We start from the raw sequence: 17,608 nt of genomic DNA on the forward strand, positions 1-17,608 counted from the left end.
CACAGAAACGAAGACCCAACACAGCCATTAATTAATTAATTAATTAATTTTAAAAAAATGAGGTCGGAGAGGTAAGGAGGGACCAGATCATGCAAAACCTTGATAAGAATTTTGGATTTTATTCCCAGCGCAATGTGAAACTACGGAACAGAAGAAACACGGTTCAGTTAGTATTTTAATAAGCTCACTCAGGCTGCTTTGTGAAGAATGACTTGGTGGTGAGTAGAGGACAAGATAAGAAGCAGAGAACTAGTCAGAAGGTCTGTGAAGGAGATGATAGTGAACTGGAGTAAGGTGGTGGCAATGGAATGAATTAGAGATAGACCAGAGGATATGATGAGGTGAGGGGAGAATGAGGCAAGGGTGATGCCCAGATTACTGGTTTGAGCAATCGAGTGTATGGCAGCGGCGCTTACCGAGATGGGAAAAGTGAGGAAGAACTGGGGGAATAAAATGAAGAATTTACTTAAATTTAAATAACACTGAACTGCAATTTAGAATCTGCTTATATAATCTTACTCTCCAGGAAGACCTTTAAGGACGGGGAATATGTTTTTCACCTTTGAAGTCTCAACAATGCAACATGTTACAGACTAGGCATTTAGTAAGTGTTTGTTAAATGAATGTCACAGCTTTGCAAATAGTTCATTCCTTCCAGTGCAATAAGAGTCTACTTATTGTGAAAAGCCTGATTTTAGACAGTTTTCCTTACCAAGGCAAACAAGGACAAAATGATTGACCATTAATTATTCTTTAACTGAAAAGGAGAAAGAAAAAGCATGAGATGCTTATTTTTTAAATTCTTTGTTTAGTTTTCTGTAGTTAAACTAAAATGGGAGTTCAAAGCTTTAATGTGTATGTTTAAATTCTTGGGCCTGCTACTGACCTTCTTCAAGTGATTTTACCTCCCAGTGTTTTAGTTTCTCCATTTACAAGATGGAGATAATGGTAGTTGCCTTATCTCACAAGGATGTCATGAAAATAAGTCAGATAAATTGCTTTGCCCTCCTTAGAGAGGGGCTCTAGAAAGTAAGTAATATTAGATATGATGATGAATACCCACAACTTCAAAGATATTTTTTAATTGCCCCCCAAGTCTTTGAACATGTTAAGCCTATGAATAGCACCCTGTTAGGTGTTTATACATTTCTGGCAAGCTTTCACCTCTTGTTAAAGCAGTAAATGGTCTTTGAACAAATGTATTTCTCATTCTTTGATAACTATGCTTCCTTGTTTGTACACTTGAAAGATGATTATCATCTGGCATATGAGGTCGAGTTGAACTCCTTGGTGCCATTACAGTTCAATTGCAGCTTTAATTGAGTTTTTCTCCCAAGGTTGAAAATAAGTCACTTGGTTCACTTTAGTAAGCTACTTACTTCCTAAATAATGGTGAGATGAATTCAACTATTTTCTGCAAATGATATGTATAAATAATGCTTTTCATTTTAGCTATAATATCCTCATTCAAAAATTGACATAAAAATTCAGTATTTTTATTTCTTCATTGCTGTATTTTTTTTTCTGATGGGTTTTCCTAGAATTGCTTTAAATATCTATAATTATTCATTTTAACATTTCTAACATAGACAGCCATGGTACACACATAAATATCACCAAAGTAAAAACCTACAACTCTCAAGACAAAATATAGGATAGTGAACATCATCTAGAACAACTTTATATTTTTTTTTTGGCCAGTGTGAAGCATGCTGGATCTCAGTTCCTTAATCAGGGATTGAACCTATGCCCCCTGAAGTGGAAGCATGGAATTTTAACCACTGGATCACCATGGAAGTCCCTAGAACAACATGCCTTATTGCAGATGCGCATCAAGTTCATAATCAGTGTTATATAAAAAACTTGACATTAGCAATTCCACCCTTATCCACACATCCTTTACCTGATACCCAACACAAATCAAAACCACTTTCTGCTGGAGTAGCCACAATGCTCCTATCAGAGTGCTATAAAATCATTCCTTGCAAACTATGAGAATAAGACCTACCTCTCCTCTTTAATAAAACCATTAAAGGTAAGTCTTAGTATATCCATTTAATAAATGTGGAATATGAAGTTGGGTGACTTATACTAGATTCTTTTGGCCAGGTCAGAACCCAGGTTAAAATCGTTTGACCATTTCTTCCTGTTTCCTTTTTCTCTCAAGGAAGAAATGAGAATTTGAAGATACTGTTATCAAACAAAGTTTGTGTGCATGATGCAGAGTGAGGACAAATAAACCAAAACGTCAGAGTTTGGAGCAAAGAAAGGTTTATTGCAGGGCCAAGCAAAGAGAACTGGTGGCTTGTGCTCAAAAAACCTGAACTCCCCATTGGTTTTTGGGGAAGAGTTTTGATAGGCAAAATTTGGGGCAAGGGCTGCAGGGTGTATGACTTTCTACTGATTGGCTGGTGGTGAGGTAACCCAGGGTGGTGGTCCAGGAATCTTGTGCTCAGCCTGAACTTGCCATCCTCCACCTGTGTGGGGGCCTTAGTTCTGCAGAAGAACTCAAAGATATTGTTATAAATATTCCTTGAGGAGGGACAGGGACCCTGCCCCAAGGCTACACTATTGCTTCTTGACTGCTCCTCCCTTGTTTCTGCATTCTCTCTCCTCCCTGATTAGCAACTGTTTGAACCTGCCCTTTGAAGCTCAGGGAAGTTCATAGAGGCTGAGTGAAGCCTATTTCCTACAAACTATTGGGTTGGCCAAAAAGTGTGTTGGGGTTTTTCCATAAGATGTTATGGAAGGGACTTCCCTGGTGGCACAGTGGTTAAGAATCTGCCTGCCAATGCAGGGGACATGGGTTCAATCCCTGGAAAGATCTCACATGCCACGGAGCAACTAAGCCTGTGCAACTACTGAGCCTGCACTCTAGAGCCCACGAGCCACAACTACTGAACCCACATGCTGCAACTACTGAAGCCTGTGTGCCTAGAGCCTGTGCTCCACAATAATAGAACCCACTACAATGAGAAGCCCGCAACGAAGAGTAGCCCCTACTCGCCACAACTAGAGAAAGCCCATGAGCATCAACAAAGACCCAATGCAGCCAAAAAAAAAAAAAAAAAGATGTTATGGAAATATATGAATGAACTTTTTGGCCAACCTAATAGAAATGGGCGACACAGAAAGGATTTGTACCCAGGAGCCCCACAGCGTCCTTCTTGGTTTCAATACTGCACACTGTGATGACTAAGAAGGGAGATCTAAACCAAGGTGGAGGAAGGGTATGGGAGAAATGGCCTCAATTCCACCAGGTGATGGTATAAGCCTCCTCATGTTACCAAGTCCAAGCTCGCTCTGCTTGCTGCATGACAGGCCAATGAGTGAGGAGATGAGGTGTTGAGATAAGGAATATGACTTTATTTGGAGAGTTGGCAGACCAAGAAGATGGCAGACTAGTGTCTCTGAAAAACCATCTTACTGGGGTTTGGATGCCAGTTTCTTTCATAGAACAGAGAGGAGGAGGAAGTAAAGCAAGAAGGCCATAAGATTCACATATGTACCCTGGAATGGCCAGCCTCGAGGAGGGAATTTCTTCTTTCTTCAGCCATCCACAGGTGGACAGGGTCAGGATGTTTCCCTGAACAAAGGCACTTTTGTTTAACATTCAGGCAGAGGGGCAGTGTTCCCTGAGGCAGGCCATTGTGTATAGACAGTATCCTTTTAGTGGACAAAAGCAACAGGAAGCAAAGGTTAAAGTAAAAGAAACAGATCCAACTTGTAGTCAGATTTCGCTCTCCCCTGTTAGACTCACAGCCCCACCAGGATCTGACAGAATGGATACTGAAGGACAGGCCTATCCCTCAGGTTGATTCATAAGAGCAAATATCGTAGGTGTCCTAAGTCCTATATGTGGGGGAGGAGTTCCAGTTCCATTTTCAGAATATTATTAAAGTTTTATTTTGAAATTTCTGTCTTTAGTGATATTCCCAGGGGCCTATAAAAGATGCTAAGAGCATAGCCTCCTTTCACATACAATTATCTTGCATAGGCCTTTAACTGGTGGGATGGCCCAAACTCCCATACTTCTGGGAGAATCATTCCTGACTTCTGGTATCATTGAATTTGTGTAGGCCAAAGGCCACAGATTAGTAGCTATGATGGGCCAGAGTTTTCCTCAAAAGGTTTTTCGAGTGGCCCATTGCAATGACTTCTGACACCAACTCCCAAGTTAGGCCAAACTTCACTGGTTAAGGGCACAGTTCTCCACAAGACTGCCCTTACTTCAGACACCAGCTTAAAGTCTGGGGTTCCCCAAGCCATCCTCACTTCTGACCAGCTGGCTACAATTCAGCTGGCTAACCCTCAGGTTAGATAATTCACTAGAATGACTTGCAGAACTCAGAAAAGTGCTATACTTACGATTACAGTTTTATTATAGAAAAAGGATTCAAATCCAAACCAGCCAAAGAGAGAGATGTAGAGGGTGAGGTCTGGGAGGGCCCCCAGTGTGAAGCTTTCTCACCCAAGCTTCAAAGTGTCCAGAGTTTTGACTGGGACTTCATGACATCAGCGTGATTGGTTGAGTCATTAGCCAGTCTCTAGCCCCACTCCTCTCCTAGGAGGTCTGATAAGGACATGTTTGGTCTTGTTGGTGTGACCAGTCCCATCTAGGTCATCCCATAAGCTATTAGGTGCTGTCTGAGGCACCCACCAGGAATAAGAAAGGCACTCCTACCAATCAGGAAATTCCAAGGATACGGAAGCTACTTCTCAAGACTCGGGAATAAAAGCCATCCAAATTCTTTATTGTACATACACACAATATGTAATTTTATTTTAAATTAACTATCAACATTTTAAAATCAGTCTTTACATAAACTAAACTTTTTGTCTCCCCCTGAAATATTTCCAATTTTAGGTCTCCGTTCCCACAGGGCTGCTTCCCCTTTAAAAAGGATATTTCCCCACCATCTCCACAGTCTAATTCTTGGTGTGATTCACTCCTTTTGTTTCCTTCTGGTGCACTGCAGACATTTAAATTTGCAAATCTTGGCCTAAGCCTTGGGTATTTTTGCTGTTTTTACTTCCATCACACATTATTACCTTAAAAGAATAAATGGGGAAGGAATGACAATTACCTTTTGTCATTTCATCCTCACCTTAGTTTAATTTAAAACTGCTTTTCCTCTGCACTTTGTGTGAGTGCGAGTGCAGGTGTCTTCTATCTGTCTCTTATGTCTTGAGCCAGGCCAATATGGAATTTTTGACTGCAGAACCAGGACAAACTAAATTAAAACTCACATCATCCTCAGAATCAAAAACTACAGCCAACCCAGGACCTTGGAAAAGAAGCCTCTCTTTCTAAAGACAAAACAAAACCCGTGTTTCTCAATATTTTTAAAGCTGTAATTTCCTTCACAAGCATTAAATTCTCACATTCTCCTTTATTATTTGAAATTCATAAGTAACTAAAAATAAATAAATTAGACAAATAGTTATTTTCAAATTTCATTTACCCCTTCCCCCATTAAAACCCTTTGCAAATCACTGTTTAAATAATCTTAAAGGCATGAAATAAGCCCCAAGTACTTCAGGGGCCATGTGGATACATGCAGTCTCTCTCAGGTACAGGGGTTGCACAGACCTTGTAGTATAGGCAATCCTCAATATTCGCAGATTCCATATTTGTAAATCCACCTACTAAAATTTATTTGTAACCCCAAAATCAATAGCTACAGCGTTTTTACAGCCATTCATGGACACACGCTGAGCAGTGAAAAATTTGAGTCACTTGACACAAAGTTTCCCCACTGAGGTCCAACAAGGTGACACGCTGCCTACTTATTCCAAAAAGAACACTGTAAACAAGTGCCCTTTTTGTGATTTATTTAGTGGAACTTTTTTTTTTTTCATTTTTGTGCTTGTTGATGATTTTGCTGTTTAAAATGACCCCAAGTATAGTGCTGAAGTGCTGTTTGGTGTTCCTAAGTGAAAGAAGGCTGTGATATGCCTACAGAAAATATATGTGTAGATAAACTCATATACAGGCAAGAGCTATATATAGTGTTGTTGAATATGAGTTCAATGTTAATGAATCAATAATATATATTAAACAAGGTGTCTTTAAATAGAAACATACATAAAACAAGATTATTCATTGATCAGTTGATGAAAATGATGTGACTAGAGGCTCTCAGGAACCTAATCTTGTATTTCCCCTAGGAGAAATGGCTTTGTATTCACTAATTCAGTGTTAAGGTGACTTTATAGAACATACTACCACAAATAACAAGAATAAACTGTACTTGTAAACTAGTGAGACACACAATGGACCTTCCAGCACAAAATCCTATCAAAGAAGGTTGTGGAGGGAAGTGAGCAGGGGATGAAAACTAAGCTCACAGGCAAGTAATCCTTAAAGATGTTATTTTATTTTAAACCAGAAAATGGTGGTGGAGCTAACACTAATCATCTTTCCCAGGAAAGCCAATGCAGCATTAAGGTGCCACATAGTAAATAGAACACTGGACTTTAAAGTTCAGGTGGCTAATTGCTGGTCCCAACTCTGCAAAAAATTAACTTAGCCAAGGGAGTTTCTTCATCTGGTGGAGGGACTTAAATCTTTTAGCAATAAGAAGTCACATGTGCCATAATTATTATCTCCAAAATGTTGTCATGTAAATTATCTCATTGGTTGAACTCTATGGCCCCTTCTTGCTCCAAAATTATATAATTTAAGGAAGAGAATCATTCTGCCAAAACAGAAAAAAGTATATCAAATGTTCATAATACTGAGAATTTTCCTTTGGAATGTTTATAAGACATTTGTCAAGGAGAGGATTTCAAGTATAAGAACTAGAAAACGGCTGTGCTCTTTTAAATTGTATTTATTAAATCACTACTTTCTTTTTTTAAAATGAGAGAGAGGGACTTCCCTGGCAGCCCTGTGGTTAAGACTCTGGGCTTCCACTGCAGGGGGCATGTGTTTGGGAAACCCTGCAGGCCTCAGGAGGCCGAAAGAAAAAAAGAAAAAAAAAAAAAAAAAAAAGAGCCTTCTCCCCAGTCGGTGGCCATCCTTGCCTCAGGGCAGACTCCATCACAAATTTTGTACGTGTGGAGAAGCAAAAGTACCACTAGATGGAGCAGGAACAAAAGACATCTATTTATTTCTAGTTCAAGGAACCCTGGCAGTCTTCAAAAGCGATCTTAAAGGTCACTTTCTGAGTAAATGGTAGCTTAGTGAAGCTAGCTGAGTTACCTGAAAAACCAAGAAAAATCTTTGGCAAAATCAGAACGAGAACGTCATTCACTAACTTACCCCATGTTCTTTCCACAAAACCATGCTGACGGGAAAACTTTTTCCTTCTTAGAGAACATTACCAGAAACAGTGCAGTCCAGGTTTTTCACATTTCTTAACTGAAGGCTAAGAATTGTATTAGACGACACTGAGGGACCTACTTCAGGCAACAGGATGAAATGCTAGACATGTTCATGTAGATACTGACATGGTCCTGATTTTTCTTTTCCATTGTCGGATCCAGCTCCAGGCTGTATATCACACTGATAATTTGCCTTTACAATTCAGGCTGCTGGGTACTCTCTCTCCCAGCAATTGCCGCCAGACTAACTGTCTCAAGGAAGTGAAGGCACTGACTTCAATTCCCACATAAACCTGGAAGTTAGGTTTCGGAGACGAATGGGCAGAATGACCTGTTGATTGTTTCCTAATGGGCCTTTTTCTTCCCCCCCGCCCCACACACACCTTGGCAAAGAAACCTGACCCAGTTCTTGGGAGGGGGGGGATATATACTTCTTCGTACACTTTTCCGTCACCACTTAATACTTTGCATCCAAAGACGGAGACAAAGATGAAAAGCAACGACCATTAAGGAACAGAATTTCCACTGTTTTAAGAACAGACTAGATCTTCCAGCTAACAAATATTGTGCTTAATAATCTCACAAAAAAATCACTGCTCTTCCATACCCGATTGTCGGGACTGATCGGGATCTACTTTGGAAGAGGCAAAAACCTCGACAAAATCCGCAGAGCAGGAACTGCGTTGTGATACTATGATAAAAAGCAACAAAACCAGAGGAGGGGGAGGACAAAAAAGCCCTACACAGGAACGGCTAGCTGGCTATTCGGCTCACTGCCCATTCATTGGGACCAATTTTGGAGATGCCTCCACGTGTCCTTCTGACAGTTGATTTGCACGCACTGTGGTCCAATCTGCAAGTTTGGAGGCCCACAGGCCCACCACTGACGGCGAGGGAAGACGGACGCGCACCAACGGAGTCCCTCCTTCCAGAGAGAAAGCAGACTGCCCGCGCCCCACCCCCGCAGCTCCTCCGGCTGCAAGTGTCTGAGCCGAGTCCCGGGTGCACGTCCCACAGCTCAGGGAAGGGCACCGCGCGCGGGGACAGGCTCCGTTCCTTTCCCTGCGGTAAGAGCCTCGCCTCGGCCCCCCAAGCGACCCGCGGCTGACAGAGCCCAACTCTTCGCGGCGGCAGTGGGCGCCTCCGAAGAAGCCCCGGGCCGACCGCGGCCTCAGGCGGGGCGCGGGGCCTGGGCGGGCGCCACGCAGGTTCCCGGGAGAGGTGAGCGAGCCAGCGGCTGACATTTTTTTTTTTTTTTTTTTTTTTTTGCTTCAGTCTGGATGGTGGATGGCGGTAGGCCGAGGCTTTTCCGCCCGCTGAAAGTCAGCGAGAAAAACAGCGCGCGGGGAGCAAAAGCGCAGCGCCTACGCCAGTTTCGGTTAGGGTTAGACAAAAAATGGCAGCCACCACTCCCGGGCCCACCCTCCGCAGCCCACAGCGCCTCCTCCAACGTCTCCTTATAAAGAGAGTGGCCGCCGCCTGCGCGGATTGGCTGGGGCCCGCACGCCGCGGCTCTCGCGAGAGCCGGTCTCGCAAAGTATTTTTTTTTTCAAAAGTTCTGTTTCCCGCCATGAGGACAATCGCCGCCCCACCCACACATTCCTTACGGGAAGATTTGGATCTTTTCTTCAGACGTATTAACTTGTAATTTGAAAACTAACTTGAATGCTTCTTAGCGCTGTTTTCCATCTCTTACAGACCAGGCGAGGTGCACGTTACTATCTTAAAGAAATGGAGTTCACATAAAAATTGTAGGGCCAAAACAGTGATTCTCAGTTCGGATCATCACGTTTGTTAGAGAACTTTACCAAAATAGATTCCCGAACAGAATCTTGGCTTGGCTCATTGGGCTGCCTCCGCGATCCTGACCTGTTCCCTTCTTGAGCAGAGGTTGTTTTATTACGTATAACTACTCCCTTCTCGATCTCAACATTGAGGACTGAATCTCCCTTTTATTAGGAAATAAAGGCTTTTCAGTCATTGACTTTGCTTTAATGTTGTGCCGTGATTGTGTTAAAAAAGAATAATGCACCGTAAATTGTAGCAGGTTTTTATATTGGCCGGTACATGATGTTTTTTCATATAACTGGCTAATCTTAAAAGTTGAACTCTTCAGTTGGGTGAACTTCATGGAGTTGTCGCTATTGGCACCGCGATCTGAAAGAAAAGTAAAATGTTAAGGGGATTGGTTTGATATGGTTTAAGATAGGGGAAAATATAACTAAACGGAAATTTCACATTTTATTTCCTTTGCCTAGATTACCTGAAAAGAATCATCTATGACCCCAATGAAGAGGCTAGAGTCTGTACAGAATATTCCAGGTTAGTTGTTGGGTTAACTGCCTAAGAAACCACAGTTAAGGACCGTGCCCCTGCCTAATCTAGCAAGCTACTTTGGAGATCACTTTAAATTTACATCTCTTAACCTCTTTACATCTCAACTTCTTAATTTGTAAATGGGAATACTATTTGTCTTGCCCATCTCTCTGGGATGTTGAAGTTTAAATTAGATAAATGTATCTAAACAGGTTAGACGAAATTTCTTTTAGGAAAAAAGCACTTTAAGAATTCTAAAGTGAGGGGGTTGGGATCATTCTGTTAGGGGAACCACTGACTAAAACCGCCTGCCCTGGCCAGGTACCATAGTAACCACTTGCAAGAGCTATCTTAAGCAGGAGGTCCTGGTAAGGAATGCGGAACTAACAAGCTACCACCAACCGGAAGAATTTGGGAAAGATCAAAAGGAGAGAGGAGACTCCAGTCCAAGTGTTGTACCAACCTCCCAGAATCCTTCTCGCTAGAATCCATCTTGGCTGAGTGATGCGTGTGCCACCAGGAAGGATCCTGAGTCAGAGTGATTGGCCAGAGACAACCCAGAAATCAACCCCATTACCATAAAACCCGAGACTGCGAGCCACGTGGCAGAGCAGTTCTCCTGTGTTCCCTTACCCTGCTGCTCTCTGCCCCGCCGCCCCTTCCCAATAAAGCCTCTTGCTTTGTCAGCATGTGTGTCTCCTCGGACTATTCATTTCCGAGTGTTAGACAAGAGCCCACTCTCGGGCCCTGGAAGGGGTTCCCCTTCCTGCAACAGTTCTCTCTACAGTGCTTGTGACTCTAGTGAGTACAGCATCGACTATTCAAACTGCTCTCAGATAATCATTTTCTACACCTTATCCAATCTAATAGTTTTGCTTACAATCACTAAAATGATAAACACATGTCAAAGAATGAAATGCACCTCTTCACAAATGCTTCAGGCCAAACTGAATTACTTCCTGCTGCTTGTACATGCCCATGATTTTTACACCTTGGAGGCTTTGCCCTAATGTTCCCTCTGCCATCAGTGTGCTTCTGGTCAATTCTATATATCTGCATATCTACTGGGAGTGCACCACAGAAGTCATCAGGGAAGGGGACAGAGATGAAAAGAGAAAGCCCACAATCCCTGTCCTCTAAGAACATATCTAGTAAGGCAGAAAGACAAGCAAACCAAAAGATAAGGCTGCATAAATTAAGTGGTCAATAAAAGTACAAGTAATATAATGTGCTGAAGGATACAAATAATCGATTTTACTATGGAGGAAGTAGCATGAGCTGGACCTATAAATTGTCTAATTCTATAAGCAAAAAATAACATTGTGAAAGTTCCCATAGAGACATTATCTCATTTGTATTTCATAAGGACCCTGTGAGACAGATAGAGATTAAGATTAGCAACCCCACTTATCAATGAGGAAATTGATCTTCAAAATATTTAAACAATTTGTTTAAATCATGCAGCTGGTAGGTGGCAGGGCCTGGACCTGAACCCACATATACTGCCTCTAAATTCAGAAGGACGGGCACTGTATTAGGTTTACATTTCAGCTTCAAGCCCAGCCCCCAAAAGCCTTCCCTGAGCCTTCAAGTTGTTTTCCCTCCTACAAGTCCCATTTTATACTTCTCTTAGAACACTAAGTCAGTTTCCACCTTATATTATTGCAATTAAAGTATGAATTTCACCTCTCACACTGGACTGCTGGCTTCTTAAGGACACAATCTGACTCCTGATTTAGCACTTACTGCACTTAGCACAGTGCTTTGCATAGAGCAGATACTACATACTTTGAGTTATGTCAACACTGCCAACATTCTCTCAGCTACCTTCATCATTTCAGACCCTTCTTTCCCCTTCATAACTAATTAGGCACCAAGATTTGTCAGTTTTTCATAATTTCTTCTTTTTAATTCCTATTGCTTATAATCTTGAGTATAAGACTTGACTACTTTATATCTACACTAACAACTTTCTAATTGATCACTGAATCTCCAGGGCCTTTCCCAGTCCAATTTATCCTCCAAACTACTACCACATTCATCTTAATTTCCTTATGTCTCCTGTTTTCACATCTTTAATGGTTCCTTTTTGCCTATAGGACATTTAAAACAAAGCCTTCCAGTCTCTGACCTTAATTTACCTTCCTAGTCATTGCTCTTAGTCTGCTCAATATGAGCTCTTCATTTTAACAAAACCAGTGTATTAAACATGCCTTGAATATGCTTTGTTCATTCTCATATCTAGCTTGTTGCTCATTTCCACTATGCTCTTCTGAATATCTGCCCTCTTTTATTATGCTCCCACACCCATCCTAATGCCACCCCATTCATGATGGCATACCTCTGCTATGAAATCTCCCCTTATAGCAAACTTCCTTCCATAAACTTCAACAACCTTCAATCTGTATCACTCATTTGGCACATATCATGTTGTACCACAAATTGCTCTCTCCCTCCAAAGGAAGTGTAAGATCTCCAAGGTAAAGAATAACATCTTCTCAGGACTTCTCTGGTGGTGCAGTGGTTAAGATTCCACACTCCCATGTTAGGTGGCCCGGCTTCGATCCCTGGTCAGGGAGCTAGATCCCAGACACATGCTGCAACTAAGGAGCCCACCTGCTACAACTAAGACCTGGCACAGCCAAATAAATAAAATTAAAAGAGTAATGTCTCCTCTAGCATTTAGTTTGGTTCTACTCAATAAATATGTTATTTGACTGCTTCATCATTATTTTCCCCCATTATAGAAACGCAACAGAGACATGGACCTTCCAATAACTGAAATATTTTTTCTCCCAGAAACATATAATATCCAAAGTTTTCTGTCACATGTACTCAAAACATTTTCTTCTAACCATTTTATCTGTATTCAGAAGCATCTTTGGTGTACTATGTTGGGTCCGACTTCTTTAAATTCCGCAGCGGTGATCCACATGTCCTGGAAGGCAGAGAGGGATGCAAGAACAGAGCCTCCCATCCACATTGATATTTTCCTTTCTGGGGGAGCAATAACCCGCACAGGGGTGCTGGCAGGCACCACCTTTGCTATATCTTTAACTAGCCGCTTATCTAAACCAGGGAAAGAGGTTGATCCCCCAGCAAGGATAATATTGGAGAAAAAGGAATTAATTCCTCAGATCTGTATCACATTTCATTATGCTGCTGAAGCACATCTTATCAATGCCAGGGGTCTCAAGATGCATGAGACTTGGAGAGAAGAGGGCCTCTGGACAATGAAAGAGCTGGTCATGGAGTTTGAGTGTCTTCCCATCAGGCAGTTGGTAAACCTCTATACAATCAGCTTTCTTGGCCTTTTCCTCTTCAAAGTTCATTGCCACATAACAATAGGTTTCCTTAATGTCTGTGACAATCTTTCTATCTGAAGCACTAAGCAGCATGATGCCGTGCTCCTTCAACAGCATCGTGAGGTAGTTGGTAAGGTCAAGACCTGCCAGATCTAGGTGCTGGACACTATAACGCAGACAGTAACCCTCAAAGATGGGTACACACTGGGTAACCCCAGCACCTGAATTCAGCACAAAGCCAGTTGTGAAGCCAGCAGCAAAGAGAGCTAGCACGCCCTGGATGGACATATAGAAGGCAGGAACCTCCAGATGCTCAAAAAACACTTCAGTGACCCGTTGCCGGTTGGCCAGTGGGTTCAGTGCTGACTCTGTAATCAAGACTGGGCCATCACAGGGCTTTAGCTTCAGGTTATCGTCATAGATATGCTTCCACATGATCTCCATGTCCCCCCAGCAAGTAATGAGACCACGCTCCACTGGGTAGCTGTAGGAAAAGCAATAAGATAAATGGCAGCTTTAAATTTTTCCAGTGTCTGCTCTCTTCAAACATGGGTTAATCCCCATATTTATTACCAGTAGCCCTTTATGGGCAGTGCCCTCCAGAGCCTCTCAGAGATGGTAACTGCCAGCAAAAGATAGCCCAGCTACCTTCCTCTGCAATTTCTGTTGATTTCCATCTTCCCTACCTCTTTGGAATACCCTTTTTGACTTAAAATAATAATAATAATAAGGAAATCTTCACAGTTTTAATATCAGTTAGTTGAAAACAAATAGCCCAGAAGACAAAGGTACCTTGAATTAACATTCCTAAATGAACTTATATTTTATGAACGATAACTGTGTTTGTACGTTTGAATACATTTGAAAAGATACAGCGAGCAAGTAATGTTCACTCTTTAGGTATGTGGTACCCTCAGAGATTTGCGGCTCGAGCGTTTGCAATAACGATAGCTGGCAGAGACTTTCCTGTTCCTCACTTCTTATCCTTTCTCTCAGTGTTGGGCCCCTCCTCTGGGCTCCCCCTACTTTGCCTCCACGCGGGTCCTGCCCGCCGGGAGAAGGCGGTACCTGATGGAAAGTGAGCTTCTCTGCTGCTGCGCTTGGTCTCCCACGCACACTTCCTGCGTGCCCTCTGCCCTCCAGGTCTGGCCTTTGGCGCGGCCTATAAAGTTCTGGTAGACAAACTGGGGCTCCCGGGACCCAGCCAGGCCCGCCTTGATCACTCTTGAGCCGTTGTCGAACACCACCGGTAGCTGGTAGTAGCTCACGCCGCGGCCGCCTCCTGTCGCCCGGCCGCTCGGGCTGCCCTGGCTGCGGGCTGCGCGGGAAGCGCGGAAAGCGATGTGCCGGTCCGACGACCTGGAACGCCGCGTCATAGAGACCCCGGCACGGCCCCGCGGGGCCTGAGCCGGGCTGGTGGGAGCCGGGGGCTGGGGGGTAGGCGGGGGGGAGTCCCAGGCCTGGGACTCAATGGATGCAAGGCGCACTCTAAAGTGCCACCCACGATTGCGTCTCACCCGGGTTGAACCACTCCTCACCCCCTTGGAATCCGGGAATACCAATATCAGGAAAACCTGACTTTCTTCCCAAAAAGCTAGATACAAATCTAACCCTTCACAAGAGGCTTTCTCTAATACCTCGATAAGCCATAAAAACAGTTTTATTTCTCAGCGTCATTACATTCTGGTTAATAGATGTCTGTCCAAGGACCTGCGGGAAGCTCTGAAATGCGCCCTCGAAACTGGAAAAAGGTGGAGAGATTTGACAGGGTAAAGTGTCGTAGCAGGGGAGGCACGGTTCATGCTTCTGAACTTCTACAAAGAGAATTTCGTCAACCTGTAAAAAGAGAAAGGCAAAAAGTGCTAGGACTTAAAGTGGGTTTTAAATACTTTTATTATTATTTCTATATATTCTGGGCAGTACTTTGTTGTGTTTCTTTCCCCGTGTTTTCTAAGCAAAATGTACTCAAAACCAAAAAAGTATAATCTCACTTTAAAATTTTTTAAGCAATCCCATCAGGTTACCCACCCCACGCCCCCGCCCCCGGTGTAATATGGAAGCTCATTCTCATTCCCTAAAAATTCTTGATTTTTAGGCATAAGGATGTGTCTGCCTCTTTGCAGGAAAAACGATATTCCTTAGGTCATATGAAGCTCAGGCTTAGAAAAATTTATGCATGTTGCGTGCCCAAAAAGTGCATCTTGATGTCTGATTTTCTTTTTTAACCTCTTCAATTTTGCACACCCTGTAGAAGATTTTAAAACAAGTGCCGTCTAAAACAAGTACAGAGCAGAGGAGGAAATTCAAAAGCTAACGACACGTCCCTCCACCAGAGGCTGGAAGGATCGCTTTCTCGCTAGCTAAGTAACAGCTAGGGAGTTTGGTGCTGCGCGGAGCTGCACCCCGCTGCGGGAGCCGGGACTCCAGGATTCGCGTGCGGCCAGCCCTTCCTAGCCCGCCAAAGCCCCGAAACTCATCCGGGACTCTCAACAGAGTAACGCGAAGAAAAGAAACTAATATAACACTTCTTTTCCGTAGAAGAGAGTAAACCCCCAAAAAGTGCAACCAACGGGTGCCCGGTTGCTAACTAGGGGCTTTGAAAAAAGTGTATGCAAATTCCAACTTTTGAAATGGTAGTACTGTCCAACTGGACATACGGTTATTTTTCATTTTGGGGGGGGGGTTCATTGTTCTTTCTGTTAAAAGTTACGCTAACCCTACCTTTAAGCGCTTGTGAATTGCACGTTACGACAGCGATATCAAGGACTTTCTCAGATACTACTGCCAAGCGGGTTTCCGTAGTGTAGTGGTTATCACGTTCGCCTAACACGCGAAAGGTCCCCGGTTCGAAACCGGGCGGAAACAGCCTACTCCTTTTCCCCTTGTTCACGTCCACTTATTTACTCCTTTTTCCCTTGTTTACGTCCACTTATTTACTCCTTTTTCCCCTGTTTACGTCCACTTACTTAACAGGGTTTTGTGATACTCCGTATGTTTGCTTTTCATTTTATTTTTTTAACATCTTTATTGGACTATAAGTGCTTTACAATGTTGTGTTAGTTTCTGCTGTATAATAAAGTGAATCAACTATATGCATACGTACATCCCTATATCCCCTCCCTCTTGCGTCTCCCTCCCACCCTTCCTATCCCACCCTTCTAGGTGGTCACAAAACACTGAGCTGATCTCCCTGTGCTATGCAGCTGCTTCCCACTTGCTATCTACTTTACATTTGGGAGTGTGTATATATCAGTGCTACTCTCTCAATTCGTCCCAGCTTACCCTTCCCCCTCCCCGTGTCCTCAAGTCCATTCTCTATGTCTGCGTGTTTATTCCTGTGCTGCCCCTAGGTTCATCAGAACCATTTTTTTTTAGTTGCCATATATATGTGTTAGCATATGGTATTTGTTTTTCTCTTTCTGACTTACTTCACTCTGTATGACAGACTCTAGGTCCATCCACCTCACTGCAAATAACTCAATTTTGTTTCTTTTTATGGCTGAATAATATTCCATTGTATATATGTGCCACATCTTCTTTATCCATTCATCTGTCAGTGGACACTTAGGTTGCTTCCATGTCCTGGCTATTGTAAGTAGTGCTGCAATGAACATGGTGGTACATGACTCTTTTTGAATTATGGTTTTCTCAGGGTATATGCACAGTAGTGGGATTGCTCGGTCATATGGTAGCTCTATTTTCAGTTTTTTAAGGAACCTCCATATTGTTCTCTATAGTGGCTGTATCAATTCACATTCCCACCAACAGTGCAAGAGGGTTCCCTTTTCTCCACACCCTCTCCAGCATTTGTTGTTTGTAGATTTTCTGATGATAACCATTCTAACTGGTGTGAGGTGATACCTCATTGTAGCTTTGATTTGCATTTCTCTAATGATTAGTGATGTTGAGCATCCTTTCATGTGTTTGTTGGCAATCTGTATATCTTCTTTGGAGAAATGTCTGTTTAGGTCTTCTGCCCATTTTTGGATTGGGTTATGTTGGCTTTTTAAAAAACATAATCCTGATAGTAATTTGCAGTACCTTGGGAATTTGAACTTTCAACTTGGATGTTATTTTACTTGTTCACCAAATGTTTTTTTATTAACGGCTTGCACATGGAAGAAGTGCTTCAGACTTTAAAAAAAAAGCTTTTAAAACTCACAACCTGATACTGAAAAAATAATATTATGTACAGCCTAGTAAGAGTAATCAAACACCGCGTAAAAAGTAAGCCCTGTTGCCCCCAGCACTCTTTGTATTACAAGTCATTTGGTTTTCCATTAGTTTTCCCCCTGAGATTGCTGATTTCTCTAAACGCCAGAGACCATGTTTTACGCTTTTTCCATATTCTTAGTATCTGTTTGACACCTAGTAGAGAGAAATATTTCTGAATTAATAAATTACTGAAAAGGATTCTGACAAAAATAAAGTGGAATCAGAAAAAAATTATATTCATAAAGATGAAATCAAGAAAGAAACCAGCCTCATTTTTTTTTCTTATAAACCTAACGGTTGTGGGTTTTTTTCACAAACATTATTCTTACCAGGAAGAAAGAATTTACAAAGAGAGCAAACAGAATCTAGTTGTAAAAAATCTCAAGAGAGAAGAAAAGAATAAATTCAAGTTGAGACTGTCCTTTAATATAAAATCACGAGTA

General features: G+C 42.4%; 1 protein-coding gene and 1 long non-coding RNA gene across 3 annotated transcripts; one reads left to right on the plus strand and one right to left on the minus strand.

The window, feature by feature from the left end:
* Positions 1 to 8,460: 8,460 nt before the first annotated feature.
* On the plus strand, positions 8,461 to 10,327 carry LOC308617628. 2 transcript variants are annotated; one of them, XR_014015897.1, is made up of 3 exons: positions 8,461 to 8,550; positions 9,588 to 9,651; positions 9,967 to 10,327. It is a non-coding gene; the product is annotated as an uncharacterized lncRNA (long non-coding RNA). The 2 variants fall into 2 exon arrangements; XR_014015898.1 differs by having other exon boundaries at positions 10,005 to 10,327.
* ACTRT3 (actin related protein T3) lies at positions 8,544 to 14,393 on the minus strand. Its single transcript, XM_081234843.1, is given in 4 exon segments — positions 8,544 to 9,486; positions 12,501 to 12,772; positions 12,774 to 13,434; positions 14,019 to 14,393. Coding segments are annotated over 3 exon segments (1,227 nt in total). The 5' UTR covers positions 14,327 to 14,393; the 3' UTR covers positions 8,544 to 9,486; positions 12,501 to 12,514.
* Positions 14,394 to 17,608: the final 3,215 nt, after the last annotated feature.

The sequence above is a fragment of the Mesoplodon bidens genome (assembly GCF_964165515.1).
Source record: "Mesoplodon bidens genome assembly, chromosome: 5".
Taxonomy (NCBI): domain Eukaryota; kingdom Metazoa; phylum Chordata; class Mammalia; order Artiodactyla; family Ziphiidae; genus Mesoplodon; species Mesoplodon bidens.